The sequence below is a fragment of the Cyberlindnera jadinii genome (genome assembly GCF_001661405.1).
Source record: "Cyberlindnera jadinii NRRL Y-1542 unplaced genomic scaffold CYBJAscaffold_2, whole genome shotgun sequence".
NCBI classification, from domain to species: Eukaryota; Fungi; Ascomycota; class Saccharomycetes; order Phaffomycetales; family Wickerhamomycetaceae; genus Williopsis; species Williopsis jadinii.
The window spans coordinates 88,830-102,163 of record NW_017963653.1 but is presented as its reverse complement, the minus strand read 5'-3'; the positions used below and the strand labels follow the sequence as shown (position 1 = coordinate 102,163).

At 43.2% G+C, this 13,334-nt stretch overlaps 7 protein-coding genes across 7 annotated transcripts; 4 read left to right on the top strand and 3 right to left on the bottom strand.

Annotated features, from left to right (window-relative positions):
* Positions 1 to 261: 261 nt before the first annotated feature.
* On the bottom strand, positions 262 to 1,761 carry SOK1 (Sok1p; the record flags this gene model as incomplete). Its single annotated transcript, XM_020212263.1, has 2 exons — positions 262 to 354; positions 409 to 1,761. Coding segments are annotated over 2 exons (1,446 nt in total), but the record flags the coding sequence as incomplete, so codon positions are not given.
* Positions 1,762 to 4,397: 2,636 nt separating this feature from the next.
* On the top strand, positions 4,398 to 5,673 carry CYBJADRAFT_188303 (NAD(+) diphosphatase; the record flags this gene model as incomplete). Its single annotated transcript, XM_020217300.1, has 1 exon — positions 4,398 to 5,673. Exon 1 carries the CDS (start codon positions 4,531 to 4,533, stop codon positions 5,671 to 5,673), a length of 1,143 nt encoding a protein of 380 aa, XP_020072183.1. The 5' UTR covers positions 4,398 to 4,530.
* A 104-nt stretch (positions 5,674 to 5,777) lies between these two features.
* On the bottom strand, positions 5,778 to 7,280 carry CYBJADRAFT_123321 (aldehyde dehydrogenase family protein; the record flags this gene model as incomplete). Its single annotated transcript, XM_020212476.1, has 1 exon — positions 5,778 to 7,280. One exon carries the CDS (start codon positions 7,278 to 7,280, stop codon positions 5,778 to 5,780), a length of 1,503 nt encoding a protein of 500 aa, XP_020072182.1.
* Positions 7,281 to 9,677: 2,397 nt separating this feature from the next.
* On the top strand, positions 9,678 to 10,613 carry CYBJADRAFT_176480 (pirin family protein; the record flags this gene model as incomplete). Its single annotated transcript, XM_020216790.1, has 1 exon — positions 9,678 to 10,613. The coding sequence occupies one exon, from the start codon at positions 9,678 to 9,680 to the stop codon at positions 10,611 to 10,613; it is 936 nt and encodes a 311-aa protein (XP_020072181.1).
* A 255-nt stretch (positions 10,614 to 10,868) lies between these two features.
* Positions 10,869 to 11,414, top strand: CYBJADRAFT_171079 (uncharacterized protein; the record flags this gene model as incomplete). Its single annotated transcript, XM_020216184.1, has 1 exon — positions 10,869 to 11,414. One exon carries the CDS (start codon positions 10,869 to 10,871, stop codon positions 11,412 to 11,414), a length of 546 nt encoding a protein of 181 aa, XP_020072180.1.
* DER1 (derlin) lies at positions 11,080 to 12,189 on the bottom strand. The gene has a single exon (XM_020214263.1). It carries the CDS (start codon positions 12,113 to 12,115, stop codon positions 11,447 to 11,449), a length of 669 nt encoding a protein of 222 aa, XP_020072179.1. The 5' UTR covers positions 12,116 to 12,189; the 3' UTR covers positions 11,080 to 11,446.
* Positions 12,190 to 12,333: 144 nt separating this feature from the next.
* On the top strand, positions 12,334 to 13,286 carry CYBJADRAFT_165893 (uncharacterized protein; the record flags this gene model as incomplete). The annotated part of the gene is made up of 1 exon (XM_020214262.1): positions 12,334 to 13,286. A coding segment is annotated over exon 1 (595 nt), but the record flags the coding sequence as incomplete, so codon positions are not given.
* Between the last annotated feature and the right edge of the window lie 48 nt (positions 13,287 to 13,334).

The following is a 13,334-nucleotide window of genomic DNA, read 5'->3' as shown; positions in this document are numbered from 1 at the left end:
TCTCTTTTTTTCTGTTTTAGATGGTAGCATGATATGATGAAATGATGAAATGTGAAACACTAGAAATCAGTGCATAATGGAAGAAAAAAGGAAGAAAAAAAGTGGTGGATACGAAATCCACATGCAATGGTAATGTAAATCATGATGGTAATAGTAATGATGGATGTACAATGTGAAAATGATTGTTTTGTGGTAGTAGGCGTTGTCCGATTGCGATCAAAATGTGTTTTCCTTCGATGAGAACGTCATTGGAGTGACAACATCTGTGTAGTAAGATCCGAACACGCTCCAATGAAACTTCGTGAGAAGGGAGATTCTTGCAGCAATTCCACTGATATCGTCATGATCCTCGCTCTTTCTTTGCGGTGGTGTTGTAGGGGTTGGAGTGGCAGCACCAGTAGAGACAACGTTAGTTGCACCAGCTTTGATGGTCAAATCCTCACTATCCAAGGAAATCTGTTGAGAGATGGTCTTAAAGAAACGCTGCTCCATTAAAGAGTACACTGATGAGCTTGGTTGAGTTTGCTTAATCAACCAGTTGAATGCAAAATCAATTCTCATATCCTTTGGATCGATTGTGGAGTTTGGCGAGGAACGACGCACCAGTTGCAGTGCAATAGCCCCAATGTTTCTAGTCCATTTGACGTTGCCGTTGTCATCAGTGATGATGGCTAAGACCTCTTTTCTCAAAACTTCCAAGTTTGCTTCACTGGTCAATTTTGCCTTGTCGGTATTGGAGTTTGAGGTCGATTGCGCAACGAGCTGCTTATACAACACCAGACAGAGTTGTAAACATACAACTTGACGAACATTTGCCCTCAATACAATCAAACGAGCGTGGTCAAATGCCAGAGACGATGGAAACTCAGAAACCATATTGGAACAAGACAGCAAAGACAAAACTGAAGGGACAATCGCATCCCTTGGCATCTGCGGTTGTGGGGACATATTGTCATAGCATCTCTTAAACCAGTTCAGTGAGTCAGTAATCTCCAGCTTACAACGGGAAATCATCTGTGCAAAGTAATCCTTTTCGAAATTCACGGCTGTCTGAACGAGAACAGGACGCAGCATACGGATCTGGTGATTTGCGACATCCAATTTCATAGCCTCTAAAATTGTGAATATGAGACGTAATCCTTCAACAAGCTTCACCACCGAAGATTCTGCATCAGCTTCGTAAAATAAGGTCATCATTTCATCAACCCATGAATCACGCATAGGAGCACAATGGGACTTGAAGATAGTTGATAACCAAGAGGCCAAACCAATCAAATCCAATGAATGTTGAGACAATTGTTGCAAGATAAGATCTATATCCAAAATCTCTTGAACTGCTGGTTTATCTCTTGACGGAAGTAAGGAAACAAGAATATCTTTCAAAGTTGTGAACAAATTCGGCAAACGAGAAGCAGACTCAACAAACGGTAATTTGCTGATATAGTACGATTCAATCTCATCACGTACACCAGCCCAATACTTGTCATACGTTATTTTTTTCCGGCGGCCACGCTCACCATCCAAATTTGGACGGAACTGTAGTTGAGGATCAAATAGTATATCGTGACGAAGTTGTGGATTCTTCAAAATTTCAGCCAAATCAATCTCACGCAGAGATTGAATGTTAACAGGTGGTAATGGAGGTGGAGCACATTTTGCCACGGATGAGATTAAAGAAGACGAATGCTTCAGGGACGAAAACACAATATTTGGTAGAGAACGCGATCTGTGCTTCTTCACCCTGCAAGCGCTTCTCTTCTTTATAGAGTGCTTACCACAAGATGGGACTTTTGTTGCAGGAGACACTCTAGTAGACGATGACGCCGTTAGAGAAGTGGATAAATCTGTCGACGTCTTTGACGCTTGGATTTGCACTTGCTGCTCATCTGAAATCTCCTTACTTCCCATAATTTGCCTCTCATTTTCTTCAGTCCCCATAGCATGCACCTGTTGGGGTGCAAGGCCTTCGTTAACTGGCGTGGAACACGTTGGTGTTGAAACAAAATCGCTATGCTCAGATGTATGTTGAAATAGCTGTTCAGGGAGCTGCTGATGACTTATAGCATCAACGACAACTTGATGAACTGAACGGCGGTGATGATGGTGATGATGTTCTGGCTTCAGCTCCTCGAGCGCTGTGTCAATAGCACACTCCATAGCCTCTTGTTGTTCTTCAGGTGTAGTGCCCTCATGCGCCGATGGTGGGATGGTTGATGAGTCAAGCCTAGCTCTCTTAATATTTGTGGCATCTTCATGCGGATTAGTGGTGGAGCGCTTAGGCGCTTCACTGAAGAATACGTTCCTGAATGGACCACTAGATGACACCAAGTCCTGGTTATCCTGGTTATTATGTGAAGCCATTATCTTATCCCTCTTGTGGTTAGAAAATGTGTGTTGTTGATAGAAAGGGGGTAAAAAAAAGTGGGCGGCAAATACGTGAAAAAGCTTCAAACGCAAAAAAAAACTTGATGAAGCTAATCAGCACGAAAATGAATCAAATAGAAACGTTAAGAGAAACTCCTTTAGCAAAGTTCAAATAACTCGGTTGTTCGACCCTCTTTATTCGTTAACCGCTCTATTTTGAAAAGCGATGAATGTGTTGTTTGCTGTTTTCGAATAACCCTGTTGTCTGGTTAGTTTTCGTCTTCGAAGAAAAGATGATTATTTGTGTAGCTGAGAAATTTTGGAGTGTGATTTTTTTGTCGTTTTACCTGCTTTTTCTAAATCGCTATGACCCTTTTGCGTCGGTTTTTTTCTTTTCTTTTTGTTAGAAGAAGGGGGTTTTATCACATACAAAAAAAATGCTGCCAAAGCTTCCGTAGTCTTTTTCTTTTTCTTTCTTTCTTTCTTTCTTTTTCTTTTTCTTTCTTTTTTTCTCGCTCTTTGCACCAAAAACTTGAATTTTCTGCTTTCGCTGACTCAAAATTTGAGTGCAGTTTTCTTCTTTTTCCCGCTTTTGACTCTCACTCTTTTCTTTTTCCTCTTATTTTCCTTGGAGGCGCACTCACATTTTGCTTTCTTTTGCCGTTGGAGCTTTAATATTGGCCGTACTCGCTGTGCGGATTGTGATTTCCTTGATGATTTCCGGGCGGCTTCCTTTCCAAGTTTGACCTTTCCTTCCCATTAAACTCAGTCGTTTTATTCTGTACGTAGCTCATACATACACACACATAAATTTCAAACCTACAAAATCCTTCTCTCCATACGCTCATCACAAAATTCTACAGAGAGGAAACAGGCAGCTAGGAGTAAACCCACTAGATTGGGAATCCTGAGAAAGGGCTTGCGCTGTCTGGATGACAAGTTCATTGGACCTCCACCTCCACTGAGTGTGTTAGAAAGAGTCAATGTAGCGGGTTCCAGTGTGCGTAGATCGTTGTTTGCCGTCTTCTTTTTCCCCTTTGTCAGCAGTCTTCAGTCTCCTTCATCGGCCGCGACTCCCTGTAGCCCTTTAAAAAAGGAATACCACCACTTTGACGTACGTAAGAACGCCATCATGTATTCGCACAGTCTAAATCTACGGAGGATAGCAATATTTAGTAAACCTCCTCTTTATTGAGCATCATCCATGTTCACCAACTCTAGAGCTTATACGAGACACTCACATATCAGGGCGTGAGAGGGTATGGATTCGTCATTCAGTTGCAAGGAGTTTAAGCTGCGGTCACCGGTGACGTGTAGCCAAGTACTTGGAGCAACCTTGTAGCTGTTGAATTTAAGGACTCAAGTTAGGAATTCAGCCATCTACCACCCGTGCCCTCTGGGCAAGGATACGTACATGATTGGTGTAGTCCGACCATAGCTAATATTAGATGGCCTGGCGTGCAAATACTACATACCTTTCGGAACCTTGTGCTGGGGCGTTCAACCTTTAGTTTCCCACACTACAAACCCTAATTGCGGTGAAATCGCTGTAAAGCAGCCTTCCCCTAGCAAACCTTACCGCAGTATCGTTGAGCTGTGGACGTAACAGTGCCTATTGATCCCATCGAACAGAAACACACAGGCACACTGCTAACTGTCGTCCAACCTCACTGTCAAATTATGGTACGATAGCGCGCTACTCTGAGGTTTGGAATCCACCTAATTGTTTTTAACCTTGATTTCACTAGGTTACCTACGATCATCGGCCGAACATTATCCTGGTTACTCCCAAAAACGACGGATTACCCATGAGGTAAGGCATGGATGATGATGCCGTGGCGCAAAGCTGTAATTAAGACCTTCAGCCGTTAGACGATTTGAGGTGAAAACCGAAGTTAACAGCCATTTCATCAAGAGTTATTTTGCCAAAGCGAGTAACACGATGAAGTAAAGAATACGGATACGGAAAAGCGTTGCACATTGCCAAGGACAACCAAACGTGGTTATGAGGCCAGTTGCAAAAGAACTCCATTCAACACGTCCAGCCTCTACGAAATACGGGGCAGATCTTTGTTTCTGAAGATTGCCGGAGTTTGTTCCCGTTGTGGAGATAATCAACAACCCACAGTTTTGTAATACTTTTTCTCTCTTTCTCATCACCCGAATATGGGAGCCAGGATTAAAGGTGCATTTGAAGATACACTCATAATGCTGAAGAACGAGATATACTTTGGAGCCAACCACCTCAATCGTCTCTCTTTCTTGAGGAATGACCCAAGATTCATCAAAGATGCCATAACTTCTTCAGCTACCAATATTATCTTCTTTAGCGAGCTGTCTCCTCTTGTTGACACAAGGACCAACAAGTTTATGTCTCTGAATTACAAATCACTGGATCCTACTAATAGGTTATTAATCGACAGATGGGCTAAAGGCAATGAGGAGAAAAGCTTGCATCTCCTTTCACAATCACCTCTAGTACATTTCTTGGGGTTGGACACTACGTGTTCAACATCGTTTAAGTACAATTCGTATTCAGGTATGCCGTATTTTGCAGTGTCATTGGACTCACATTCGAGTATGTACAAATATGTAATGTCCCAGAACCCAAGTGTTGAAGTGCTACGAACTCGTGAGCAAGTGAACAGGCATTTAGACTACAGACAGGCCAGCGTATACGCACAGGCCAAGATGTACCTTGAATGGTTATCGACAACACGACACTGTAGAGGTTGTGGCTCGAGAACCATACCCATAAACGCTGGCTCTGAGTTGTTGTGCTCAAATGCCGAAACCAATAAGTGCTCTGTGAAGTCTGCTCATGTGTCAAATGCTTCGTTCCCGAGACTTGATCCTGTATTAATATGTTGCGTCTTGAACAATAGGAGGGATAAAGTGTTGATGACTAGAATGCATAAATTCATCAAGGGAATGTACACCCATATTGCAGGGTTCATTGAACCAGGTGAAACAGTGGAAAATGCCGTCAAAAGAGAAGTTTGGGAGGAAAGTGGGCTGAACGTGTCGAACGTTTCCATAGTACAAACACAGCCTTGGCCTTATCCAATGAATTTGATGATTGGTTGTGTTGCGATAGTTGACGAACATTCAAATGAATTGGACCTGAATCACGATAAAGAATTAGAACACGCATTTTGGTGTCCTTTGAAAGATTTGGAGCATCTCCTCAAGACCGGTACAGAGGACGCAGAGTTGAATTTGACTACACCAGATAAAGCGTATTCAATTCCTAACGATAAGACATTAGCTACAAAGCTATTCCAATATGTTGTTGAGAACTACCATTAGAATGAGATTAAAGAACAAACACTATTGAATAGGAATAGGGATAATTAAACTAAATGACAAAACATAAACAGTAGGAATAAACATCACGGATATTTACAAGCAACTCATTTCAAGTCTCTCAATTTGATTCTGACAGCCTTGACCTGTGTGTAGTTATCAAGGGCTTCTTCACCCATCTCTCTACCGAAACCGGATTGTTTGTAACCACCGAATGGAACAGTGGCATCGAAATCGTTGTATGTGTTGATCCAAACGGTACCAGCTTTCAATCTCTTTGCAACTGACAAAGCGGTGTTTAGATCGTTGGTCTGGATACCAGAACCGAGACCATACTCAGAGTGGTTAGCCTTCTCAACGGCCTCATCGATGGTGGAGAACTTGGAGATGACAACGACAGGACCAAAGATTTCCTCGGTCACAATTTGGTCATCTTCCTTAACGTCGTAGAAAACAGTTGGCTTGATGAAGTAACCCTTAGAACCAAGACGTTCACCACCACAGAGCAACTTAGCACCAGATTGCTTACCAATCTTAACGTAGTCCATAATGGTGTCGAATTGTTGCTTGTTGGTGATGGCACCTTGGAAGTTGGACTCGTCGAAAGGACTACCAACCTTGATGTTTTCCTCAATGTATTTCTTGAAACCTTCCAACATCTTTTCGTAAATGGTGTCTTGGACGTAGATTCTTGATCCAGAGGAACAAATTTGACCAGCATTCAAAAAGATACCGTTGACCAAGTTCTGGTAGGTCTTCTCCAAGTCACAGTCAGCAAAGACAAGGTGGGCAGACTTACCACCAAGCTCGAGAGTAACCTTCTTCAAATTGGATTGAGCAGCCTTAACCATGACTTCACGACCAATAGAAGTGGAACCAGTGAAGGCGATCTTACGGATCTTTGGATGGTTGATGATGGCCTCACCACAGGTTCTACCTGGACCTGGAACAATGTTCACAACACCGGCTGGGACACCAGCTTCTTGACAGATCTTACCAAACATCAAAGCGTTAAGTGGAGTAGCAGAAGCTGGCTTAAGAACAACGGTGTTACATGTGGCCAAAGCTGGGGCAATCTTCCAAGCCAACATCATGAGTGGGAAGTTCCATGGGATAATTTGACCACACACACCCAATGGCTCTCTGTATGTGTAGTTGACGTAACCGTCACCAGGAATGGAGCGACCATCGATCTTGTCCGTGAAACCAGCCGTGTAACGGAAGTAGTTGATGACCAAAGAGACATCACCACGGGAACAAGCAAGTGTCTTACCGTTATCTGACGATTCAATAGCAGCAATGAGCTCCTTCTTCTCCTCAATCAAGTCAGCAATCTTGTGAAGAATCTTGGAGCGAGTAGCTGAAGAGGATGTAGACCAGTGTTCATTGAAGGCCTTCTCAGCACAGTCGACAGCGTAATCAACGTCATTCGCGTTGGCAGAGTAAACCTCAACAATGTTCTCCTCGGTAGCCGGGTTCTCAACGGTGATGGTTGCGTCAGTCTCGTAGAATTCGTTGTTGACGAAGATACCGACTGGTTGTTCGTACTTCACGCCATTTGGCAAAGTGATTTCAACTGCGTTGGTTGGTGCTCTGTTAAAGGATGTCATTAGTCGTTTCGTTATAGTGGAAGAACTGTTAAACACAGCGGACTTGAGAACTTTAGAAGAGGGCGGGATGAACCCCTTAAATAGTAGCTTTTTGCCCCCCAAGGGGACGGAGAAGTTAGTAATCTGTACTGAACCAGAAGCATAACAACCGACTTGCTTGTCCAATTCCCCTTTTCCCGTGTTTTACACCCACAAACAACTTTAAAACAAGGCACACATTTCTGTCGCAATCCGATGGAAAGCACGGGATTTAGATCCAAAGTGTAGGAGATGGGTTCTAATGTCCGGGGTATGGGGTAAAATGCAAAACGCATGTTTTGTTCCACCGAAAACAGAGTCTTCGAAACTGAATAACCTGACAAAAACCAAAAAACGACCCGAGTGCATACAAAGGCTGTGATTTGTTGGCGTAGCCAGCAGAAATGGAAAAAGAACGTATGACCATACACGCTCGAGACCAGCCCGAAGAGGTGGACTCCGAAGAGCATTTGAAGGTTTTGAAGGTCGGATTGTGTGGGGTTGTAGGGAGAATTATTGAGTGCTATGTTGAATTGTTGGATAACGTACCATGTTTCCGTGTAATGCTGTGATATGTTGTTGAAATTCTGTTGAGACTGTGTGGATACCCAGGTTGCGCAGGAAGAATCAAGTCTCATTCGCACGAAATCACGTCTCAAACGAGGCACCTCGTTGGTTATATATAAATGGGCTAGTACATTCCACCAGTGTCTCGATGTATGAATCATAGTGCATGTAGATATTGGCGGAAAAAATTGGTGCCCATTGCTCATTGGGGTGTATCACCTGCTTCAACGTGAAAAACGCGTTGGATTCATGTCGGTTTTAGGGTGTGAAAATTTGGCCGTTGAAGCATACTTCCGGAGATTTATTTGACTAAGCGTGGGGGTCAATGGAGGGGGCCATTTTTTATGAAGGATGCTCCTCTCAACCGTTGAAGCTCTGTTCTTAATACCGTAGAAGATTAAACTGGGGTCCCCATCTCTCTTTTTAAAACTGAGGTCCCCATATCGATGTTTGGAATTTGCCACCACCTCGTTCAAGCTTGCCAACACGTGAGGTGTTGTGTCTTGTAACCCTCCACGGTTTTTTCTGAACCAGCTAGGTCGTCGGCGTTTTCACCACCGGTTCAGGCCCGAAACAGGTCGTGATTTTAGAGGAGCATGAACGCACTCCTTGTGTGTCTGGGTGTCTTGCTAAGATGCGACAAGACACTTGATCAGGATGTTGCGGTCGAGAAACAGGTTGCGCTAGGCGCAGCGGAAGGTGTGGTCGGTCAGAGACTGTGTGTGTTCTATTGTCCCGCAGCCGGTGCATGTCATGCTCGTGTACTATTCAGTCATTCTCGAGAGACGTGCTCCGTGACTTGACATTTGAAGGCCAGATGCTGGTGGATTAGGGGGAAAACAAAATGAGCTGGAGGACAAGATGTGACAATTTACGAGTGGTGCTTTGGGTAGATGTCGATGAACTCAGCGATGTGTTTCGTGGTTACATGCATGCCGGAGCAAGGTGTCAAAGACACAGCCTTCCAGCCCAGTAAACGACGCGTAGTGAGTGGATGGTCTACACTGGCACATGATAAGATGAACGTCTGGTCCCTTCTGGACTCGATGGTAGATAATACGAGCGAGATAAGGAGTTGGTAAAATGTCCGTTGTGTGCTTCCTAAAGATTTCCCGTGGGAAGGGCTTGAATTTTTTAGGCTTGAATTTCCCATATCCGGACACTTTTCTTGCCATAAATTAGTTTAGCCGTCATTTTGCTGTCTTTTCGTGCCTTAACACAGCAGTTTCACATTTGGTGCAAAAGTCTACAAAAGTCTACAAAAGGACACTTCTTGGGGGGCAACACTCGTATCCATTCTATCCAAGTTTTATCTCAAATGTGATTTATCCGTGGCCATACTCACCTTGAGTCCTAGTGATCTACCTCGATGTCTCATCTAATGCTTACTAATCTGGACTGCGTAACGATAACTCTAACGAATTACTAACGTTCAACTAATGATTTATCACCAATTATGAACAGTGAGAGTGACTTCTGTGTATGACACATCATCAATCAGAAAATCCACAAATGGTGAGAAGTTCTATACCCTTCTCTGTGTGCTTACCCTATGTCGTTTTACATAAGTCTTTGTCATTGCAGGATGTCCACACCGACTTATTGATAGGGCCAACAGTGGATTTATCATGTAAGCATTTCATAATCTGAATTGCCATTGGAGGGCATCGCATGTATAAAAAGAGGAAGGAATCATTTATCAATTGTTTAACCTCTTTGAGAATAAATTTTCACAGTATGGATAACAATCATTCTATACCTTCAGAAGATATTGAAATAACCAAGGTGCAACATCAAGATAAAACTAATCAAATGGTGTCTCCACGTTCTATATTGAAAGCGTTTGCTGCAATTGCACAGGAAGAGGGTGTTGGTGCACATGTTAGACGTTCAATCGGTACAATGAAGCAAAGAAACTTCCCACCTTTCCTTATGTTGGATCATTTTACAGTTCAGGCACCAGCTGGGTTCCCAGATCACCCTCATTATGGATTCTCCACAGTTACTTATGTCCTGGAAGGTATGGTGGCTCATGAAGATTTCACCGGATCAACAGGTGTCTTGAGACCAGGTGATTTACAATTCATGACTGCTGGTAAGGGTATTGTTCACGCAGAAATCCCCGTTAGAACAGAAGATAACAAACCTTGTGTTGGTATGCAACTATGGGTTGACCTGCCACAAGAGTTGAAGAATTGTGATCCTCTGTATAGAGATTTGAAAAGAGAAGAGATCCCTATTGCCAAACCAAATGATAAAGTCACTGTTAAGGTCATTGCAGGAGAAGCCTATGGTGTAAAGTCCGTACAGAACTTGGCTAAAGTCGCTGTTGATTATTACGATTATGAAGTTGCGCCTGGTGGATCTTTCATCCAAGAGTTTCCAAAAAGCTACAATGTCTTCCTCTACATAATGCAAGGTGGGCTTGAGGTTAACGGTACAAAAATGGCTCAATACAGCGCGGTATTCTTTGACCGTGATGGTGATGCTGTTACTGCAAAGGTTCCAGAGTCTCAAAAGGGTAGCTCGAGATTCGTGGTCATTGGTGGACAGCCACTAGACCAACCAGTTGTGCAACATGGTCCATTTGTTGCCACAAGCAGAGAAAAGATCTATGAAACCTTCATGAACTACCAATCAGGTCAAAATGGATTTGAGAAGGCCCGCGGATGGTCTTCGAAAATTAGAGAAGGTATCACAGAAAAGGACGTCAAGGCACAAGAAGGCGAACAGAGAGATGAGCTGTGATTAATAACGCATGTATCATATGATCTTTATATGACGAGTTTCCTCTTTTATTTATTCATATAAGTTTTTTTATACTAGTTCTAAGAGACACTCTATTGTATTACTTCTCGTAGTTGAAGCTTTATTTGTTACGCGCAACATCTCATCGCATCGAAAATTATTTGCACATAGCTTTGGTCAATAGGATACCAAAGAACTGCGAGAGGCAAGTGAATCAACTTTTTCATATACCTATTAGAGTCAACTTTAGAAGCAATGTCAAGGGTTACAAGATCTCAGACTAGTCTGATAAAGAACAGGAATGAAGAGCCGAAGCTATCTGATGAAGAACCAAAAACCCCTAAAAGAAAAAATAGAAGAATACAGCAAAATATGGACATGTTACGCTCTAAGATCAACAGACCCGCATTTAAGTCTAGATCTGTTAATGGAACTCCTAAGAAGATTGATAAAAAGGATGCTTCGGGTGGCCATTACGTGGAACGGGTTCAACAGTGGGAACCACTGATCACTCCAAACATAGAGTGGATATCACCAGAGTTGAAACCCTACATACGAAGCCTGTACAAGTTCAAGATGTTGAAAGATATGAATTTGAGTCTATTCACTATTAATCTTCTAAAGAGTGACATTGGAGAGATGGATCAGAGAGATGAGCACCTAGCCGCTATGCTGCATACACAGAATAGTGAGATTGGAGCTGATGCAGAGATGGATAGGAAGTTTTATGAGCATTTTGGAATCCAATACGACGATACTTACCCCAGTTCTGTCATGAACAAATCCATTACTTTTCATTAGATATATATACACATATCATATATATATGACTATCATTCCCTGTGTTCCCGTATTGCCCTCAATTTTTTCCAACGTTCTCTTGCCTCTAGGAAAGGCTTGACTTGAGTCCATGGTGGTGCCAATGGGTTTATGCCGAGCACACTTGGTGCAATTTCGTAAGAATAGAACACTACGTGTCCTATCGCTATGCTTAAAAGGTGTCTCTCGTCTCCAAGGAAGAAGTATGTCAATATTGAAAGCAGACAGTAGTAAGATGCTCTGATACCGACCACAATCAATATTCTCAGCTCCGCATCAGGTCTTCTCTTTGCCCAGAAGTACAGTAAAGTGGTGAGTATCTGAGATGACAACGAGGAATACTTTCCGCGTATCGTATCAACGAGTATTTGGATGAGACTCGTAGTGGCGATTAACCAGACGTACTCAAACGCATTATCGAGGGAACCTTCCAAGTCGCCTGATATAGTGACCAGTTGCAATAACGAATAGAACAAATTCATATCCAAATCACCCACGTATGCTAACGATAGCGGTATCCGCCATACCTGTTTGTCCTTCCACACTAACCGTGAAGAGAACAGAGTGTCCTCAAAGCTGATCAAATTGACACTAATCATCACCGCTGTAGCAATAGACGCTATGCACCAGCACCTCGTAACCAGGGGCATGTTCGCAGCCCATTGGAATGCCATGCGCTCCATACTGAGCACTCAAACCTGTGTATACCTCAAATGTATGGGTTAACCGTCTTTATTCAATTACTACCGGGATTTTGAAAATTATGACGTAAGTATCTTTCCCTTTTCACGTTGTAGGGGTGTTTCTATTTTTCGCAACGGGCCTTAAAATCTTGTGCGCGCGCGCTGACGCTCCCTCAAAATTTCCTGTCCCTCCTACCGGGTCCTTTCAAACAATAAACAACCCTCACAACTTTCCACACAGGAGCAAGCTCAGACACATAGAAAATCACATTCTACAACACACACGATAGGCTTCTCGTAAACCATGGGTAGCGCATTTGTTACGACGACGCCACGCAGATCCAGGACTGCGGACTCGACGAATACAGCGTCCACATCTCTTACAGAGCTGTCTCTGACACGAAACTATAGCAGTTCCCACGACACAGTTCCTGAAGACGACGACCGCGATGAATATGGCATGGACGGCTCTCTGCTACAACAGCTTGATATGGATAAAGACGAGGAAGAGGCATGGAGAGCTGCCGCCTCGCCGCGTAAGGTTTCATCGTCTTCGGAGTCGACCCCTAACACACGGCATAAGAAGCCACTACACGTCCCAGCTTCATGCTTCCCATCACTGAGAGGGCGTATTCCATCATCAACACCGACAACGCCTGTTGAATTAGAGACAAAGATACACAACGTGGAAAGAGCTCAGGTACAAACGGCGAGAGAGGGAGTACGGTATAGCATCTACGTTAATGACAGCGATTTTGAGACTCCAAAATCTTCGAGATGGAAGGGGTTATTCAGACATAAACAAAGCAACTCGATATCTGAGGTGTTTACGATACCGAAAAGAGCTAAACCGCATGCCCACAAGTCACATAAACCTTCAAAGAGTGCATCTGTTTTAGAGTAGAACAACACGCCATGCTTTGGTCTATATCTTTCCCAAAACGCTGTTGTTCTTGCCGTTCTGTTTGTTGATATCACTATAGACTGTATTCTATATAACCACTAATGATTGTTTTCTTTTGTTTTAATCCACAGCACGGGAATGTTGACAAAAAGTTTGGGTAGGTAAATAGTTACAACTTGTTGGAATGTCAGAGGAGCAGTCCAACTCGATGAGCATGAGGGCAGGCATCGATATGCATGATACTATTTACAACAAGAAGCAATGAAGGCTATGGTATAACTACGCGTTAGTACACAATAACAAGTGGAGAGAACA

What these genes read in the sequence shown, in the direction of transcription:
- DER1 (XM_020214263.1), bottom strand. Translation starts at nt 12,115, where the DNA reads ATGGAGCGCATGGCATTCCAATGGGCTGCGAACATGCCCCTGGTTACG.